This window comes from Alligator sinensis, unplaced genomic scaffold (assembly GCF_000455745.1).
Source record: "Alligator sinensis unplaced genomic scaffold, ASM45574v1 scaffold117_1, whole genome shotgun sequence".
Taxonomy (NCBI): domain Eukaryota; kingdom Metazoa; phylum Chordata; order Crocodylia; family Alligatoridae; genus Alligator; species Alligator sinensis.
Genome location: NW_005841855.1, coordinates 2,912,705 through 2,926,980, shown reverse-complemented (window position 1 = coordinate 2,926,980; position 14,276 = coordinate 2,912,705). Strand labels below are relative to the sequence as shown.

General features: G+C 40.3%; 1 protein-coding gene across 1 annotated transcript in view; it reads left to right on the top strand.

Moving 5' to 3' along the window:
- The window catches only part of CDH2 (cadherin 2), a 191,498-nt gene that overhangs the window by 119,204 nt on the left and 58,018 nt on the right, over positions 1-14,276 (top strand). The window contains exons 6-10 of the mRNA XM_025214267.1: positions 1,968-2,194; positions 3,989-4,135; positions 6,845-7,000; positions 11,508-11,652; positions 13,751-13,923. Of these exons, the coding sequence (XP_025070052.1) occupies positions 1,968-2,194; positions 3,989-4,135; positions 6,845-7,000; positions 11,508-11,652; positions 13,751-13,923 (848 nt within the window). The remainder of the gene's footprint in view (positions 1-1,967; positions 2,195-3,988; positions 4,136-6,844; positions 7,001-11,507; positions 11,653-13,750; positions 13,924-14,276) is intronic.

Here is a 14,276-nt window from a genome sequence, read left to right as displayed (position 1 = left end):
CCACCCCCCCCAACTCTTAGGCAGAGATCACTTGAAAGAGTGACTTAGGCCTGCATTCCAGTATAGCCAGCTGCTGGTTTTTGTTTAAAATTTCCTTTGTAAAATTGGCTTTCTAACATATTTATGTAGGTTTTCTAAAGGAGCGGTTTTCACAGTTGTTTTTTTTTTTGTGACGAGATTAAAAGGATGGATAGAGAAGACCTGAATATTTGGAGAATATCATTAATGAAACTAATTTTATCTGTAATTTGAATGTTAGAACCAGTTCTTAAAGTTCAAGTAGCAAAAATTATAATCTTCCTTCTCAGTACCTTCCTCTAACTGCTGTTTCAAAGAAAAAGCATATGATGGGTGGCATTTAGCAGTGATTTCTCTTGAAGGGAACCTTTAAGTTTTTGGTGCTTAATAGTTCGTGCATGGCTCACTGCAGTGTAAAAAGTCCAATAACTGAAATGAAGCAGAAGGGTAAGATTCATATTCACTATCTGCATTTCAGCACAACCTTCATAATAATGCATTGTGCCCCTATTGCCCATAAAATCAAAAGATCTCAGAATGCTTTGAAAACATTAAAGGATGATCATCAGTTTTGAAGCCACAATTCCATTTTTACCTAATGTTGTTATAAGTAATACTGAAGATAACTAGAAGTGAAGGTAATTGGAAAAAAATCTTTGTTGTTTTCAGCTTTACTTTGTGCATTTGACAGCACTGTGCATATAGTTGGTTTTGTCATTTTTCCCGTTTTGTTGTGGATCTTTTAAACAGTAAAGAGGAGAGCAGAACAATAGGAAAATGTGTTTGTTAAATGGGATTCATGTAGTGTATTTTAGACCTGTTTTTAAATGTTGTGAAACAGATTGAACATGATGTGAATTAACCCTAGCAGGATAAGCATATATTATCATGTCCAATTCATAGGTGGGGAGACTGAGACAGAATGTTTAAGTAACCTGTCCAAGATATTATGGCAAGTCAGTGGCAGACTTGGGAATAGAAGTTAGGACTCCTAACTGACCTTTGGGGATACCGATTCTTTCCCGTTATCAGTGGAGAAGCTGGACTCTAAGACGCATTTGTCATTTACAATTTGTTTCCTTAAATTCCTGGGTGTTTTTCAGGTCAGATTAGCATTTTAACTAGTTTAAGGGAATCTTTTTCCATAGCTTTGGGGGTTTATAATGGGATTAAGACGGGTCTTAAATAGAAAATGTGTTCTTCTATGCACTTACTCGTCCTCCTCTGCCTTAGAGTTGCACAGAATATGAAAACCTTCCTTTAAAAAAAAAAAAAAAAATTAAATTCTCTTTGACTGAAATTTTTTCCTGTTACTCAAAAAGTCCTTAGCTTTTCATTTTATTGCCGTACCACGTTTGATACCACCTGAGTGCTCTTCCTCCATGATCCCTAACCTTTGCTGATTCATAGACTGATACAGAGCAAGTTGTTACTCAATAGTTACACTTCAGTCAACATCGGACTTTGCTTTCCCTGTCAAACTTAGCTTAAATTCCATAATTTCCTGTTGTCCTGAGCAATGTCAGAGCACATGATGCCTGAGAGCTATGGGTTTGGGACCACTGAGCTACCACAAATAGTTATATTAATGATAATAGTTCTAGCAAAGACCAAACAGGATGGGTTGCACTTAGAATCAGTGAGTTCTGGTCCTTTAATTTGCAGTAGGGTTGATTTATTTAGGAATACGTTTCTTCATTAGTGAGAAACAAAAAAATTGAACCAGGGCTTCCTGCTCAGAGGGATGCCTCTGTTGTATGGGCTGACCCTGATTTTTAATTCCTAAATGTGGGTATGCAAAATTGCTAAAATAACTGTTTTGTTTTGTCTCCAGAGAATGTTTCCAAGATTTTTTTGTTTTGTTTTTGAACTAATGCCAGATGGTTTAGTTCAAGCAGTCTCCATCTTTTCAGTTTTCATTCTTGATATTGTTTTGTTTGGTTTTACAGCGAGATTTAGAAACTGCGATGAAAACAGAAAAGTACAGTTTGAAAGCAGTAAGCCAGAAGATTTTGCAGCAGGTGAAGATGGTGTGATATATGCAGCAAGAAGTTTTCAACTTTCTACAGATCCCACTGAGTTCATAGTATATGCTAAAGACAAAGAAACCCAGGAAGAATGGCAAATGACAGTGAAGCTGACCCTTGAGCCTGCATTTACAGAGGATTCACTTAAGGTAAAACAGGCTTATGCATCCTAGGAAACATATCTGAAAATAGGTTTTACATTGCGTCCGGTATACACCTCCACATTGAACATCTCACTAATGGGTAAGTAACGTATAAATCAGTTTAAAGCCTTGGTCCTATAAACAACATTACACAATTTTGTAGCTCTGTTTAAGTAGCCAGAAATCATTTGTACAAATAGAAAGCTCACATACAGCTTGAGATTTATACCTGAATTTAAATTGGAAGTGGTCATTTCTTTATTTTAAATTGCTTGAAAGCAGTGCAGTATTTATTCAAGCAGTTAAATATAACCACAAAATAAACAATTCTGTACTAGAATCCATCAATCAAGTTTATTAGATGGAATCTGTAGATTTACAGTGCTAGCAGGAAAGCCTTTCTGGCATAGAGGATTGGTTTTGTCTTGTCCCTTCATAATCAAATTGGGGAATGTAAATTATTCATAATTCCAGATAGTCTCCCTTTGGTGCAAACTGCCATAAGCCAAACCGAGTAATACAAATGGACTCTACCCATATATAAATAATCTAGTAAACTCATTTTAGTATAATTTTATATTCAAGTTTATACTACTCTCACCTGTTAAGCTACTTTCTTTCCTATTATTTTTATTTTCATCTTAAATTTTAGAGAAGTTAATTCCATCCATTGTGGTTGAAATAGCCATATAAAATAATAGTCATAAAGACCCAAGCATCCATTTTAAAACTGATTGCATTTAGTTATTCAGGTTTATTATTTCTGAGAGTAGTCACAGATGCAAATTGGCTTAGTCCTAAATAGTTTTGTTGTTTTGGGTTATTTTTTATTTTTGTTTTTTATTTTTTTTAATGTTTGATACATCTAGGGCCAAGTTTTGGTGAAGAAAGCAGGTAGTCATGCCTGTTAGGAAAGCCTAATATGTAAACAACTAGTTGGATTTTTAAGGAGATGCGCAGTGTTCCTTTATAAAGGCCCAGTTGCTCCATTCACAGTGTGCAAGAGAAACAAGTCTTCAGTTTACAAGGAATGGTTTAAAGACTTAGATGCTTTTAATTGGATAAAATATTTCCCCCCACAATAACAGGAAGAGGATCAGTATTGGTTTTGTTTGTTTTATCCCTAAGGAAAATAATTTGCTGCTATGCACACAGGCCTCCAGACTTAGGCTACAGTGACTGCAGATGTACAGAGGAATAGAAAGGAAAAGTTAACACCCTGTAGAGATTAATGCCCACTGTGCAAAGTGGGTCATCTACAGCATCCATCATGGCTGACATAGGTTTAAAATAATTACAGCATTAATTCTATGGGATTTAATAGGGTCATAAATATTTGAGACATTCCATACCAGCATGTATTAAACTTCTCTAGGAACTCATATTATATTTTAGCATATCCAGATCTAAATTTAATGTACAGTAGCACACACATTACCTGAACTGTAGTTCCAACTAATGAGAAATATAAAAGGCATACTATTAAATTCTTCACAGTATTAACTAATATCCAGAAAGTGCAAAGTAGTTTACACAGCAGTGTCATGCAATAAATTGCTTATGCTTCTATTTTCTTTCCAACTGGCATGCTGAAAAAAAGGCATTTGTCATATTATATAGAAAAAATGTAAATAATATTGCTCATTTTGCTATTGTCCTGTGAACCTAATGGACATCTTTATAAACATGGAGTAAAGAGCATCTTTCAGACAGTCACAAGAGAGTATCAAACCCATTTTTCAATGTATACTACTAATTCCCCTGCTATATCTATTTAATTTCAATATTTCCTTTGGACAGGACCAGAAGAAAATTGAAGAAATTGTATTTCCGTGGCAAGAATATAAGCACAGTAGTCATCTAAAGAGACAGAAGAGAGACTGGGTCATTCCTCCAATCAATTTACCAGAAAACTCCAGAGGGCCTTTTCCTCAGGAATTAGTTAGGGTAAGGCTATTAGGAAGCAAGAAGATAGAAATGTGATTACAGCATTCTTTGGAAGAAAACTTCTGGCATCATTGTTAATCCACCTGCTTGTTAAACACTTAAGGGCCGAATTCCATTATTACAGCTATCCAGAAGATGTTTTGCTAGCTTCTATGGTCGGGCAAGTTCTTTTTGTGTTCCTTACTCTGTACAAAGTGATTTAAAATGAGACGGTGGTTGCCTTGGTGATTTCTTCCTGTGTAGAAGGAACCTCTACCAGGACAAAACTGGCAGTGGTAACTGTACTGGCTATTCGGCTACATACTCTGAAACTTCCCCACTTGCTCTTCGTGAGTGTTGGAATAGGGGAGGTGTATGTGCATGCATGTGTCCCTGCAAGCAGAGTAGGGAGGAAGGAATAAGGGACAGTACTAAGCTTATTGGGAGTGGTTCAAAGGCACACGGGAGAGAGAGACTGCCTTTTCTTGAGAAATGTATGGCAAGGGGCATATCCATTGTCTACACTCCATATGACAGAATGCTTGGTAGTCTGTTAATTCTGCCAGCAGCACTCAGTTTCCCCAGAAGTTGTGGTGAGGAGTGTACTGGGAACAGATATGGGCTTGGCTGTGTCTTGCCTGAACACTTGGAGGTGACTTACATAAAGGGGTAGCAAGAGGTACAGTTTCCTCTTAACTTGTTAGCCAAGACCTACATGGATCATTCTGTTTTTCTTCTGCAATAGTTATGAGATCACAAGCAGTTACAGTAATAATTTGCAACCTTTTATTTACTAGAATCAAAGATGAGGTTCCTTCCCTCCCACCAGTCAACACGGGGGGGAGCAGCCTTGTCTTATTTAAGTTTTGGCCTGGGGTGCAGAAAATGGTTGGAGAAGAGGGTGGGGTGAACAGGCAGTGGGGGCAGTTAGCAAGGGGGCATGAGGCATGGGATGGGAGACAAGTGGCAGAGGGGGCAGGGGCAGGAGGGTAAGGGACAGGTGGCAGAGGGGCAGGCTTGGATGGGGCAATGATTGCAGAAGTCAGGCAGGGAGGGCAAGGGACAGGGGTTTGGCCCCTCTCCCTTTTGTGGGGAAAGCAGCAGTGGTGAGGGGAACGCATTTTAAATTGCTCTTCAATAATTAGATTCTGTGCATAAAAATGATAACTGGTTTATTTTTTTCATGTATTGAATCTAATTTTGGGGTTGTCATCTTAAATGTGAGGTAGACTTGGATTTGGGTAAATACAGTATCAAGCATTAAGAGAGCAATGTAGTGTCCTTAACATTGGCCCTGGAATGCAAATAAGAATGGAATGTAAACATTGGCCCTCTCCACAAATTATTTTACAGTATATTTTAGTATTAATACAAGTTCTGCATACCTCTTTAGGTTTTCTGCAATAGTACTAACATTAAAAACGTGTACTGTATTTCACGGCGTATAAGTCAAGGTTTGAAGCTCAAATATTGACCCTTAAATTTCCACCTCGACTCATAAATCATATCCAGGGCCTGGCCTGGCCAGTACTTAGCTTCCAGGGTATGGAAACAGCAGCCACTGGGATTCTTGGTTTCTCTGGCATCCAGCAGCTCCTTGTCTCCCTGCTGCAGTGCTCAGGGCATCGGGTAGGGAAGAAGTGGGGATGGAGGAGCTGGAGTGCACAGCATAGGGCTGAGGCTGGTGTGAGCACAAAGCCCATGCTCAGAGGGGCGGCGGGAGCATAGAGCTCAGGTGCACAGGGTGTGGGGGAGGGTGTGTGGTGTGTGAGGGAACATAGGGAGTTGTGGGGACCCCCCACAGACTCCACCCCACGGTACACAGCAGCTTGTAGTTCTAGCCGTACTCATGCGTCACCAGGGGAAGCCGTGGATGTTGGAGTCAGCTGTGTTCCCCGCCCCCTGCCTGCGCACGGTGGTCAGGAGCGTAGCCTGCTCAGTCTTCCCCAGTCACACCGCTCAAAGAGACCAGGACCAGGCTTGGTGCTTGGCTTGTGCACCACAGCCAACACCAGCCCCGGCCCCTGCAAGCAGTGCTACCTGGGCCGCACCAGCCAAACACTGGTCCTGGCCCTGGCCCTGGCCCCTCTGAGTTGCATGATACAGGCAGGCCGGGCAGACTGCGCTCTTTGCCACCATAGCAGGTAGGGGGCAGGGAAGGCAGCTGACTCCAGTGCTGGCTTGCAGGGGACCGGGCTAGGCTTGGCACTCGTCAGTGCTGCTCACAGGATACTGGGACAGGGCTGGGCTTGGTGCCCAGGCAGCACCGCTTGCAGGGGATGGGGCCATGCCAGCCAAGCATAGAGCCCAGTCCTGACAGATATACACTATGCCTATCCTAATCCTAACTTTTTGTACCAGAAAACCTGGGTCAACCTATACATTGTGAAATATGGTACTATTTTGTTTTTAGTAATAAATCTTGAAAAGCTAGCTATTTATAAGAAAGGCCACTTGCATCTTAGAATATCCCTGTGTCTGATTTTTGTTTTTCTGTTTTTTGTTTTTTTTTCCTGGAGAACTTATTGTCAAATAAAAAGGCCCACATTGTGTTTGTGTTAGTGTTAATCCTACTTCCAATGGACTTTTTTACTGGTAAAAGAGGTTTCAGCCTAATGATATTGTTGAAAGTGAAATCTATTAAAAACTAACATTAATTTTGTCTTTCATAAGCAATTATAATATTGTGTTGTGTTTAACTAATATGAGCATTGTCATCTTGACTCTTAGATTAGGTCTGATCGGGATAAAAGTCTGTCGCTGAGGTACAGTGTTACAGGACCAGGAGCAGACCAACCTCCAACAGGAATCTTCATCATCAACCCCATCTCAGGTCAACTATCTGTGACTAAACCTTTAGATCGGGAGCAAATAGCTTCTTTTCATGTAAGTTTTTAATTTACTGTAGACCAGATTATCAGATCAAAGATTAACATCTGTTTCAAATTTGACTTATGCATCTGGCATAGTTTTCTCCAAGCAGTGATTTAAAGAGTTGTACTGCATTTGTATTTATTGTACTTATTATACATAATAAAAAGACCTCCTAGCATGTTGAAACAGCTTAACAAATGTGACTTGTAATATTTAAAGATGACTGAGATGTGGATGCCATAATTTATATTTCTGATTTATACTATTGATTACGAATTCTAGCATATTGTATGTTTGACAGAAGCCTATTTTTAATATAACAACTTCACTTGGGCATAATTACTACTGGAATTACAGCAATTGAAATGGTAGAAATGGATGGGAAGAAAAACTACCGATTTTCATTTTCAGGGCAATTCGAAGCATTTTAATGGAATTAGAATAGTAAATTAGGCCTGACAGTTCATGATGATTCTTTACTTTAGAGAAATTGGCACAGCAGACCAAATACTTGTACAGCATTAGAAGAAAACAGTATTTTTGTGAGAAGCAGAAGACCATGCTTTGATTGAAAGTTGTCTTCTGCTTCAGAGGCCACCACAACAATGACATGGAAGCAACTCAATTCCTTGAGAGTTTTTAGGGTAGGGTGGGTTTAGAGCATCCCTTTTTGGCTCCTCCAAAGAGCAGCTTTGATTCTCTCCTGTACTGAGGATTTGGCAGTTCCCATTCATGGCTGAAGCCCGGTTCTTGGTTTAGGGTATCTTGGGGAGGCCTCGTTAGAACTTTGGAATTCCGAGCAACAGTTTTCATAGATTTCATAGACACTAGGGCTGGAAGGGATCTTGGAAGATCATCAAGTCCAGCCCCCTGCTCCAAGGGCAGGAAGTCAGCTAGGGTCAAAGGATCCCAGCAAGAGAAGTGGCCAAACATTTCTTAAGAGTCCAGAATAGGTGTTTGCACCACTTCTGGAGGGAGTATGTTCCAGGCCTTGGGGGACTCAGACAGTAAAGAAGTTTTTCCTTATGTCCATCCTAAAACAGTCTTGGAGGGAGGATGTGAATGTTGGACCTTGTCATCCCTTGGGGCACTCTGGTGAACAGGCATTCTCCCAGATCCTGATGCACATCCCTTATACGTTGCCACCCGGTCACCCCTGAGCCTGCACTTTTCCAGGCTGAAGAGTCCCATGGATCTTAGCCTCTCTTCATAAGGCCTGTTCTCCTGCCCTCTGGTCATGTGCATGGCTCTCCTCTGGACTCTCTCAAGCTTCTCCACATCCTTCTTGAATTGTGGAGCCCAGAACCGGATGCAGTACTCCGAATGCAGCCTCACCAAGGCTGAGTACAGTGGGAGGATGACATCCTAAGATTTACTTGAGAAGCCTCTATGGATGCAAGCCAGAGTTTGTTTGTTTTTTGCTTTACCAGTTGCAACATCGCATTGGTGGCTCATGTTCACCTTGTGGTCAGTCATGACCCCCAGCTCTTTTTCAGCCATGGTGCTAGTGAGCATAGCACTGCTGAGCCTATAGGTGTGCTGCGGGTTTTTTTCCCTTGAGGTGGAGTACCTTGCATTTGTCAGTATTGAATGACATCAGGTTTATATCCACCCACTTTCTAAGCCTATCCAGGTCAGCCTAGATCACCAGCCTATCCTCAGGTGTGGATGTTCTACCCCAAAGTTTAGTGTCATCGGCAAACTTGGCCAGTGCACTTCTAACGCCAGTGTCCACATTGTTAATAAAGATGTTAAAGAGAACAGGTCCAAGGACAGAGCTTTGGGGGACACCACTGGTCACAGAGCGCCATGATGATTCACTTCAGTCTATTACCACTCTCTGGGTCTGGCCTCGGAGCCAATTCCCCAGCCATCGGACTGTGATGTAGCCGAGGCCACAGTTAGCCAATTTTTCTAAGAGGAGATCGTGGGACACCAGATTGAAGGCTTTTTTAAAGTCCAGATATATGATGTCAATCTCTTCTCCCTTGTCCAGGTGATATGTCACCTGGTCCTAGAAGGAGATGAGATTGGTCAGGCGAGACCTACCCGCAACAAATCCATGCTGGCTGTCCCTCAGGGTGTTGCCATCAGCCAGCTTGTCAAGAATGGTTTCTTTTATTCCCCCCGCCCTCCTCAGAATCTTTCCAGGGATAGAGGTCAGGCTGATGGGCCTGTAGTTCCCTGGATCTACTTTCCTCCTTTCTTGAAGATGGGCACCGCATTGGGCTTCTTCCAGTCTTCAGGTACTTTACCTGACCACCATGAGTTTTTGAATATCTTTGCCAGTGGCTGGGCTATGATGCCTGCCAGCTCCAGTACTCTGGGGTGCAGTCTGTCGGGACCAGCTGACTTGAAGGTTCCAGCCTCTCAAGGTGTCCCTTTACAAGGTCTTCACTGATGCTGGGTATAAATTTACCTTTACCCTGGCCATCCCGCATCATGCTAGGCAAGGCGGTATCTTTGGGCTGATGAAAAACTTATGCAAAGTATCCATTCATCAGGTTGGCTTTTTCCTGGGTGTTGGTTGTCAGTTGTCCCATTTGGTTTAGCACGGGTCCAGTGTTACCCTTGCTTTTCTTGTAATTCCCCACATATCTGAAAAAGGACTTTTTATTGTCCTTGATACATGTAGCCATTGGGAGTTCGGTTGCAACCGTGACTTTCCTGGTTCACTCCCTACAGGTACAAACCAGAGCAGAATACTCCTCCTTAGTGGTGATGTCTGTCTTCCATCTTTTATAATCCTCTCTTTTTAGGCATAGGAGGTCCATGAGTTCCCTGCTGAGCCAAGGGGGTTGTTGTACTCTTTTTCTACCTTTCCTCTGAGATGGGAAGGATATCCCTTGTGCTTTCAGGATTGCTTCCTTAAGGAGCAACCACTCCTCTTGGACTCCCTCCCTGTCAAGTCATGGCCCCTTAGGACCTCGACGACAAGTCTGCTGAGTTTATCAAAGTCAGCTTTCCTAAAACTGAGGACTTCTGCATTGCTGACTGACTTGCCAGCTTTGTGATGGATAGTAAAAGTGATCAGCTCATGCTCACCATCTCCCAACTTTCCTTCAATTCTTAGGTTGCTGACTAGATCATCCCCTGTAGCCAGTACCAGGTCCAGCAGTGCTTTACCTCTTGTCGGTCCATAGACTTTTTGAGTCAGGTAGAGCTTGTCCACACATGTGAGGAAGCTTTGTGACCATTTAGGTTTGGTTAAGTGCTCTTCTCATGAGATGTCTGGGTAGTTGAAGTCTTCCATGACAGCCATGCACCAAAAGCATGCAGCCTCAGCCAGTTCTGTGGCAATTTCCTGGTCGAGCTCTTGTTCCTGGTTAGGAATTGTTTAGTAGACTCCCACTATTGTGTCCTCTGTGCCATGTTACGCACGTATTTATAGCTTTTAAGTCTTTACCTTTCAGTTCTCTAATTTAGCAACACAATTACTGCAGCATGGTAATTGCAGCCTCAGTTTACAAGTCAGAAAAAGCAGTATGTTAATATGCATATGTAAAAAAAACAAAACCAAACCAGTTATACACCAAGAAATATGCTTTATGGACTTCAGTGAAGCCTACTCCTGAATAAAGTGCCTAAAGATGTACAAGATTTGCCTATAAAGACATAGACCTAAATTTTCCATTTTTGAAAGATAGTTCCATTTTTGAGAGGGTTTAGATCTGTCCAACGTGAGGCAAATTTGGAGGGGCTTGACTGTCTGAAGATGTTCAGTGTTTTCAGAAAATCATGGTCCTTTAAGATGTTTCATGTTGGTCACCTAAAATCACTTTGAAAAAATGTAGTGTTTAGACTTTTGGGTTGCTTAGTGAAAACAAGTTTTGCTACACCCTGCCTTTTGGTTCTCTTCAAGCAATATAAAACAATTATTTATGCTTTTTTGAGACTTTAAACATTTAGCGTGCTTTTGAAATGATTTTGCAATAGTGTTTCCATAATATCGTTTCTAAATATATTAAAATGAAGCAATATTTGTTCCAAATGGATTAGTAACAAGGTCTTCTGCCTTTTCATCAATTAATTGAGCGAAGTGTAGTTTTGCATGTTCTGGAGTCATTCCAGTGGTAATTAGTGGTAAGAAATATATGTCTATAAAACATTAGGCAATAATATTATTCTAGAAGTAATTTTTAGTGTGTAAATTAGGCTGCGATAAACTTCAAACCCACCCTATACCAACCTGTCCCTTTTGAGTAAACCTTTCAAAAATGTATTTTTCTCTTTTTGCTTGGACCAAGCAAATTTTTAGAAAGGGAAAAAAATAATAAAAAGAATACCAAAATGTGAAGAGAGAGAGAATTGATACCCGTGCCCACATTCACACGAGTGATTTGTATTTAACACCATCTACTAAGACTCCCTGAGTATACTGAAAATGTTGGTGATCACGATAGCGAAGCAAGTAAAGATTCTGAAACAAAGGGCTTAAAATAGTATTCTTTATTCTGTGTTAATCTCATTTGCGTTCAGATGTTTTGCAAATCCTTATAATTCCTAATTATTTTTGCAGCTGAGAGCACATGCAGTGGATGTAAATGGAAATCAGGTGGAGAATCCTATTGACATTGTCATTAATGTCATTGATATGAATGACAATAGGCCTGAATTCTTACACCAGGTTTGGAATGGGACAGTTGCTGAAGGATCAAAGCCAGGTAAAATACAGTAGTACAGGGGGGAGGTGGGGCTATAAATATATATTTGATAATTTTGGAGGAGAAATTAGAGTTAGAATCTAAAAAAAATTCAAGGAGAATTCTGAGTACAACCAGAAAAAAGCCCAGATAATATTTAGGCATTTTCTCATTTTAATGTAACATTTTGCATCCTAAAATTAATATCAAGGAAAAATAGCATTCTACAAACTAGTAAATGACAAGGCTGGGAGAACGGGGAGGGAGTGCTTTCTTTGTACAAACAGATAATAAATATTTACTTTTGCTAGCACTCCAAGGCCCCATTCAGAATTGCAGCCATGAGAAAAATATTTTAAGGGATACCAAACTGTAGGATTGTTTTGTAGTTCACTGAAGATTAGCTTGTTGTATATCATTGAGTAGTGACCTTGTAATACTCCCATTTTTTGTAAAATAACTTTCCCCTAATGACTAAACAAGTAGACTAAGCCATCAGGAGATTAAAAATAATAATAATAAAAGCTAAAGAAGATAATTATACAGTACCAGTATGATACATAGTTGAGAAAAAAATGTCTCTGTTTATCCCATGGTGACTGGATTTTTGTATATGCTAAAGATTTTTGAGTGCTAATTAAGTAGCATATTAAAGCAGGATACCAGTGACCCTAAATCTGTCCCTTTTTAAAAAAATAAATGTCAATACTGTAAAACTATTTTTGTCAATACCTTCCTTAATGCACAGGAAATTCTGTGTGGAGTATTTGAATAATTAAATGTTATATTTTGTGTATAAATTAAATACACACACAATATTTAATATTTATGTGATGTGTGTGTGTGTGTGTGTGATAGTTAAATGTAACAGACAGATCCCTGAGTAAGTGGTGTGATTTTCAAAAGTGTTGACCTTCTGTGTGCTCATTACTTTTGAAAATCAGTCCATGTATTTATGGGCCCAAATACTGACTAAAACCTAAACTTTAAATGCCATTTTTTTTTACACTTTGATTATATTAAATGACTTTGGCCTAAGTTATGCTGTTGACAAAAAAAAGATGTAAATGGATACACGCATGCCATCAGTTATAGGATCCAGGTCCCTATAATGTGTCAAATGAGGTTTCATCTGAAATAACTACAAGAGGAGATTGGTATGCAAACTTTCCTCTTGTCTTGACTGTCAGCTGATTGGCAGGGACAGAGGGACATTCACCTATGGCAGGAACCCTCCTGGAGCCCCAGGAAAACTTTCCATTTTGAAGGGAGACTCCCCACCCAGTTCGCGCCTCCGGTTCTCCCAGGAGGTGATTAGAAAGCTGGGGGACTTCCTATTGACAGACTGTCCCCTTCCCAGTCAGGGGAGAAGACTGGCTGTTGAGTAATAGGCTCCCCTAGGAGCAGCCCTCTAGTCCCCCCTGGCTGGAGAGCTTGCCTGCGTAGCTCTCCAGCAAGGGGGCTGAACTCATGTTCACCCCAGCTCCCAGCCTGATTTTCTACTGGTAAGAAATCTTTGTTGGTAGAAATGTATGCTGTCTGTGTGACTGAAGCCACTTTTCAACAGTAGCAGTACAACATGACATTTTTAAGAAGGTTAACATAAAAGATACAATACCATTTTGCAGAGCTAACTTGGCACTTGAAAGGAGTAGAACTTATCTAGGAAAAGTTTTTTTGGGTTTTTTGTTTTGTTTTGTTTTGTTTTTATTTCCTTACCCCCTCCCTGTCCTACACGTACCCACCCACACATGCATTTGAAAATTAAACATGGGTTACAAAGTGTTTCTTTTGGCCCAACCATGGAAACTAAAGCTAAGAGACTGCATTAATTACATATGCTTACGGAAGAACTGAAGATTTTGATTGCTTATGGAGCTTTTTCAGTAATAAGCAAATTGGATATTTTATAAACACAAGTATTTTTATCTTGTATTCCATATCTTAATTACTTTATTAATAGTCAGTCTCAGAGCTAATCCATTTGTTTTAGTAAGCCAAGGAATGTTCAGTGTTTATCCAAAGTAGTAAATGTTTGGACCGATTTTGTGCTTTTAAGTGACCTTGTGTAATCTGAGTGAACTGTTTATATAACACTAATTATTTACTCTGCTGATAGGAACCTATGTGATGACTGTTACCGCCATTGATGCTGATGATCCCAATGCACTAAATGGGATGCTGAGATACAGAATCTTATCACAGGCCCCAAGCAGCCCCTCACCAAATATGTTTACTATCAACAATGAGACTGGTGATATTATCACTGTAGCAGCCGGGCTTGATAGAGAGGTAAGGCAGGATTTAACTTTGTAGGCTCTGTGGCATTGTTTATTGCAAATGTTCAGACGCATGTAAAATATTTTGTCCATTATTTACAAATGTTGCTCTCTCACGTCACTCCAGAAATAGAAATGTCCTTTTTTTTTCCTCCCCCTGATGCATCACTACCCATCAGTACTCCTTGTCAGCTAGTGGGTCTCAGTGTGTAAAAACCTAGAACTTGCTATTTCAGTATATGTTTCGAGTAGAATGTGAAGTCTCTGGTCTCACTTATTCAGTAGTATAATTTGACTGACTTTTGCCAAGTTATGGAAGAGTCATCTTAGAGAAAAAGTAGAGAGGGGGACATGTGGGGCTTCTGA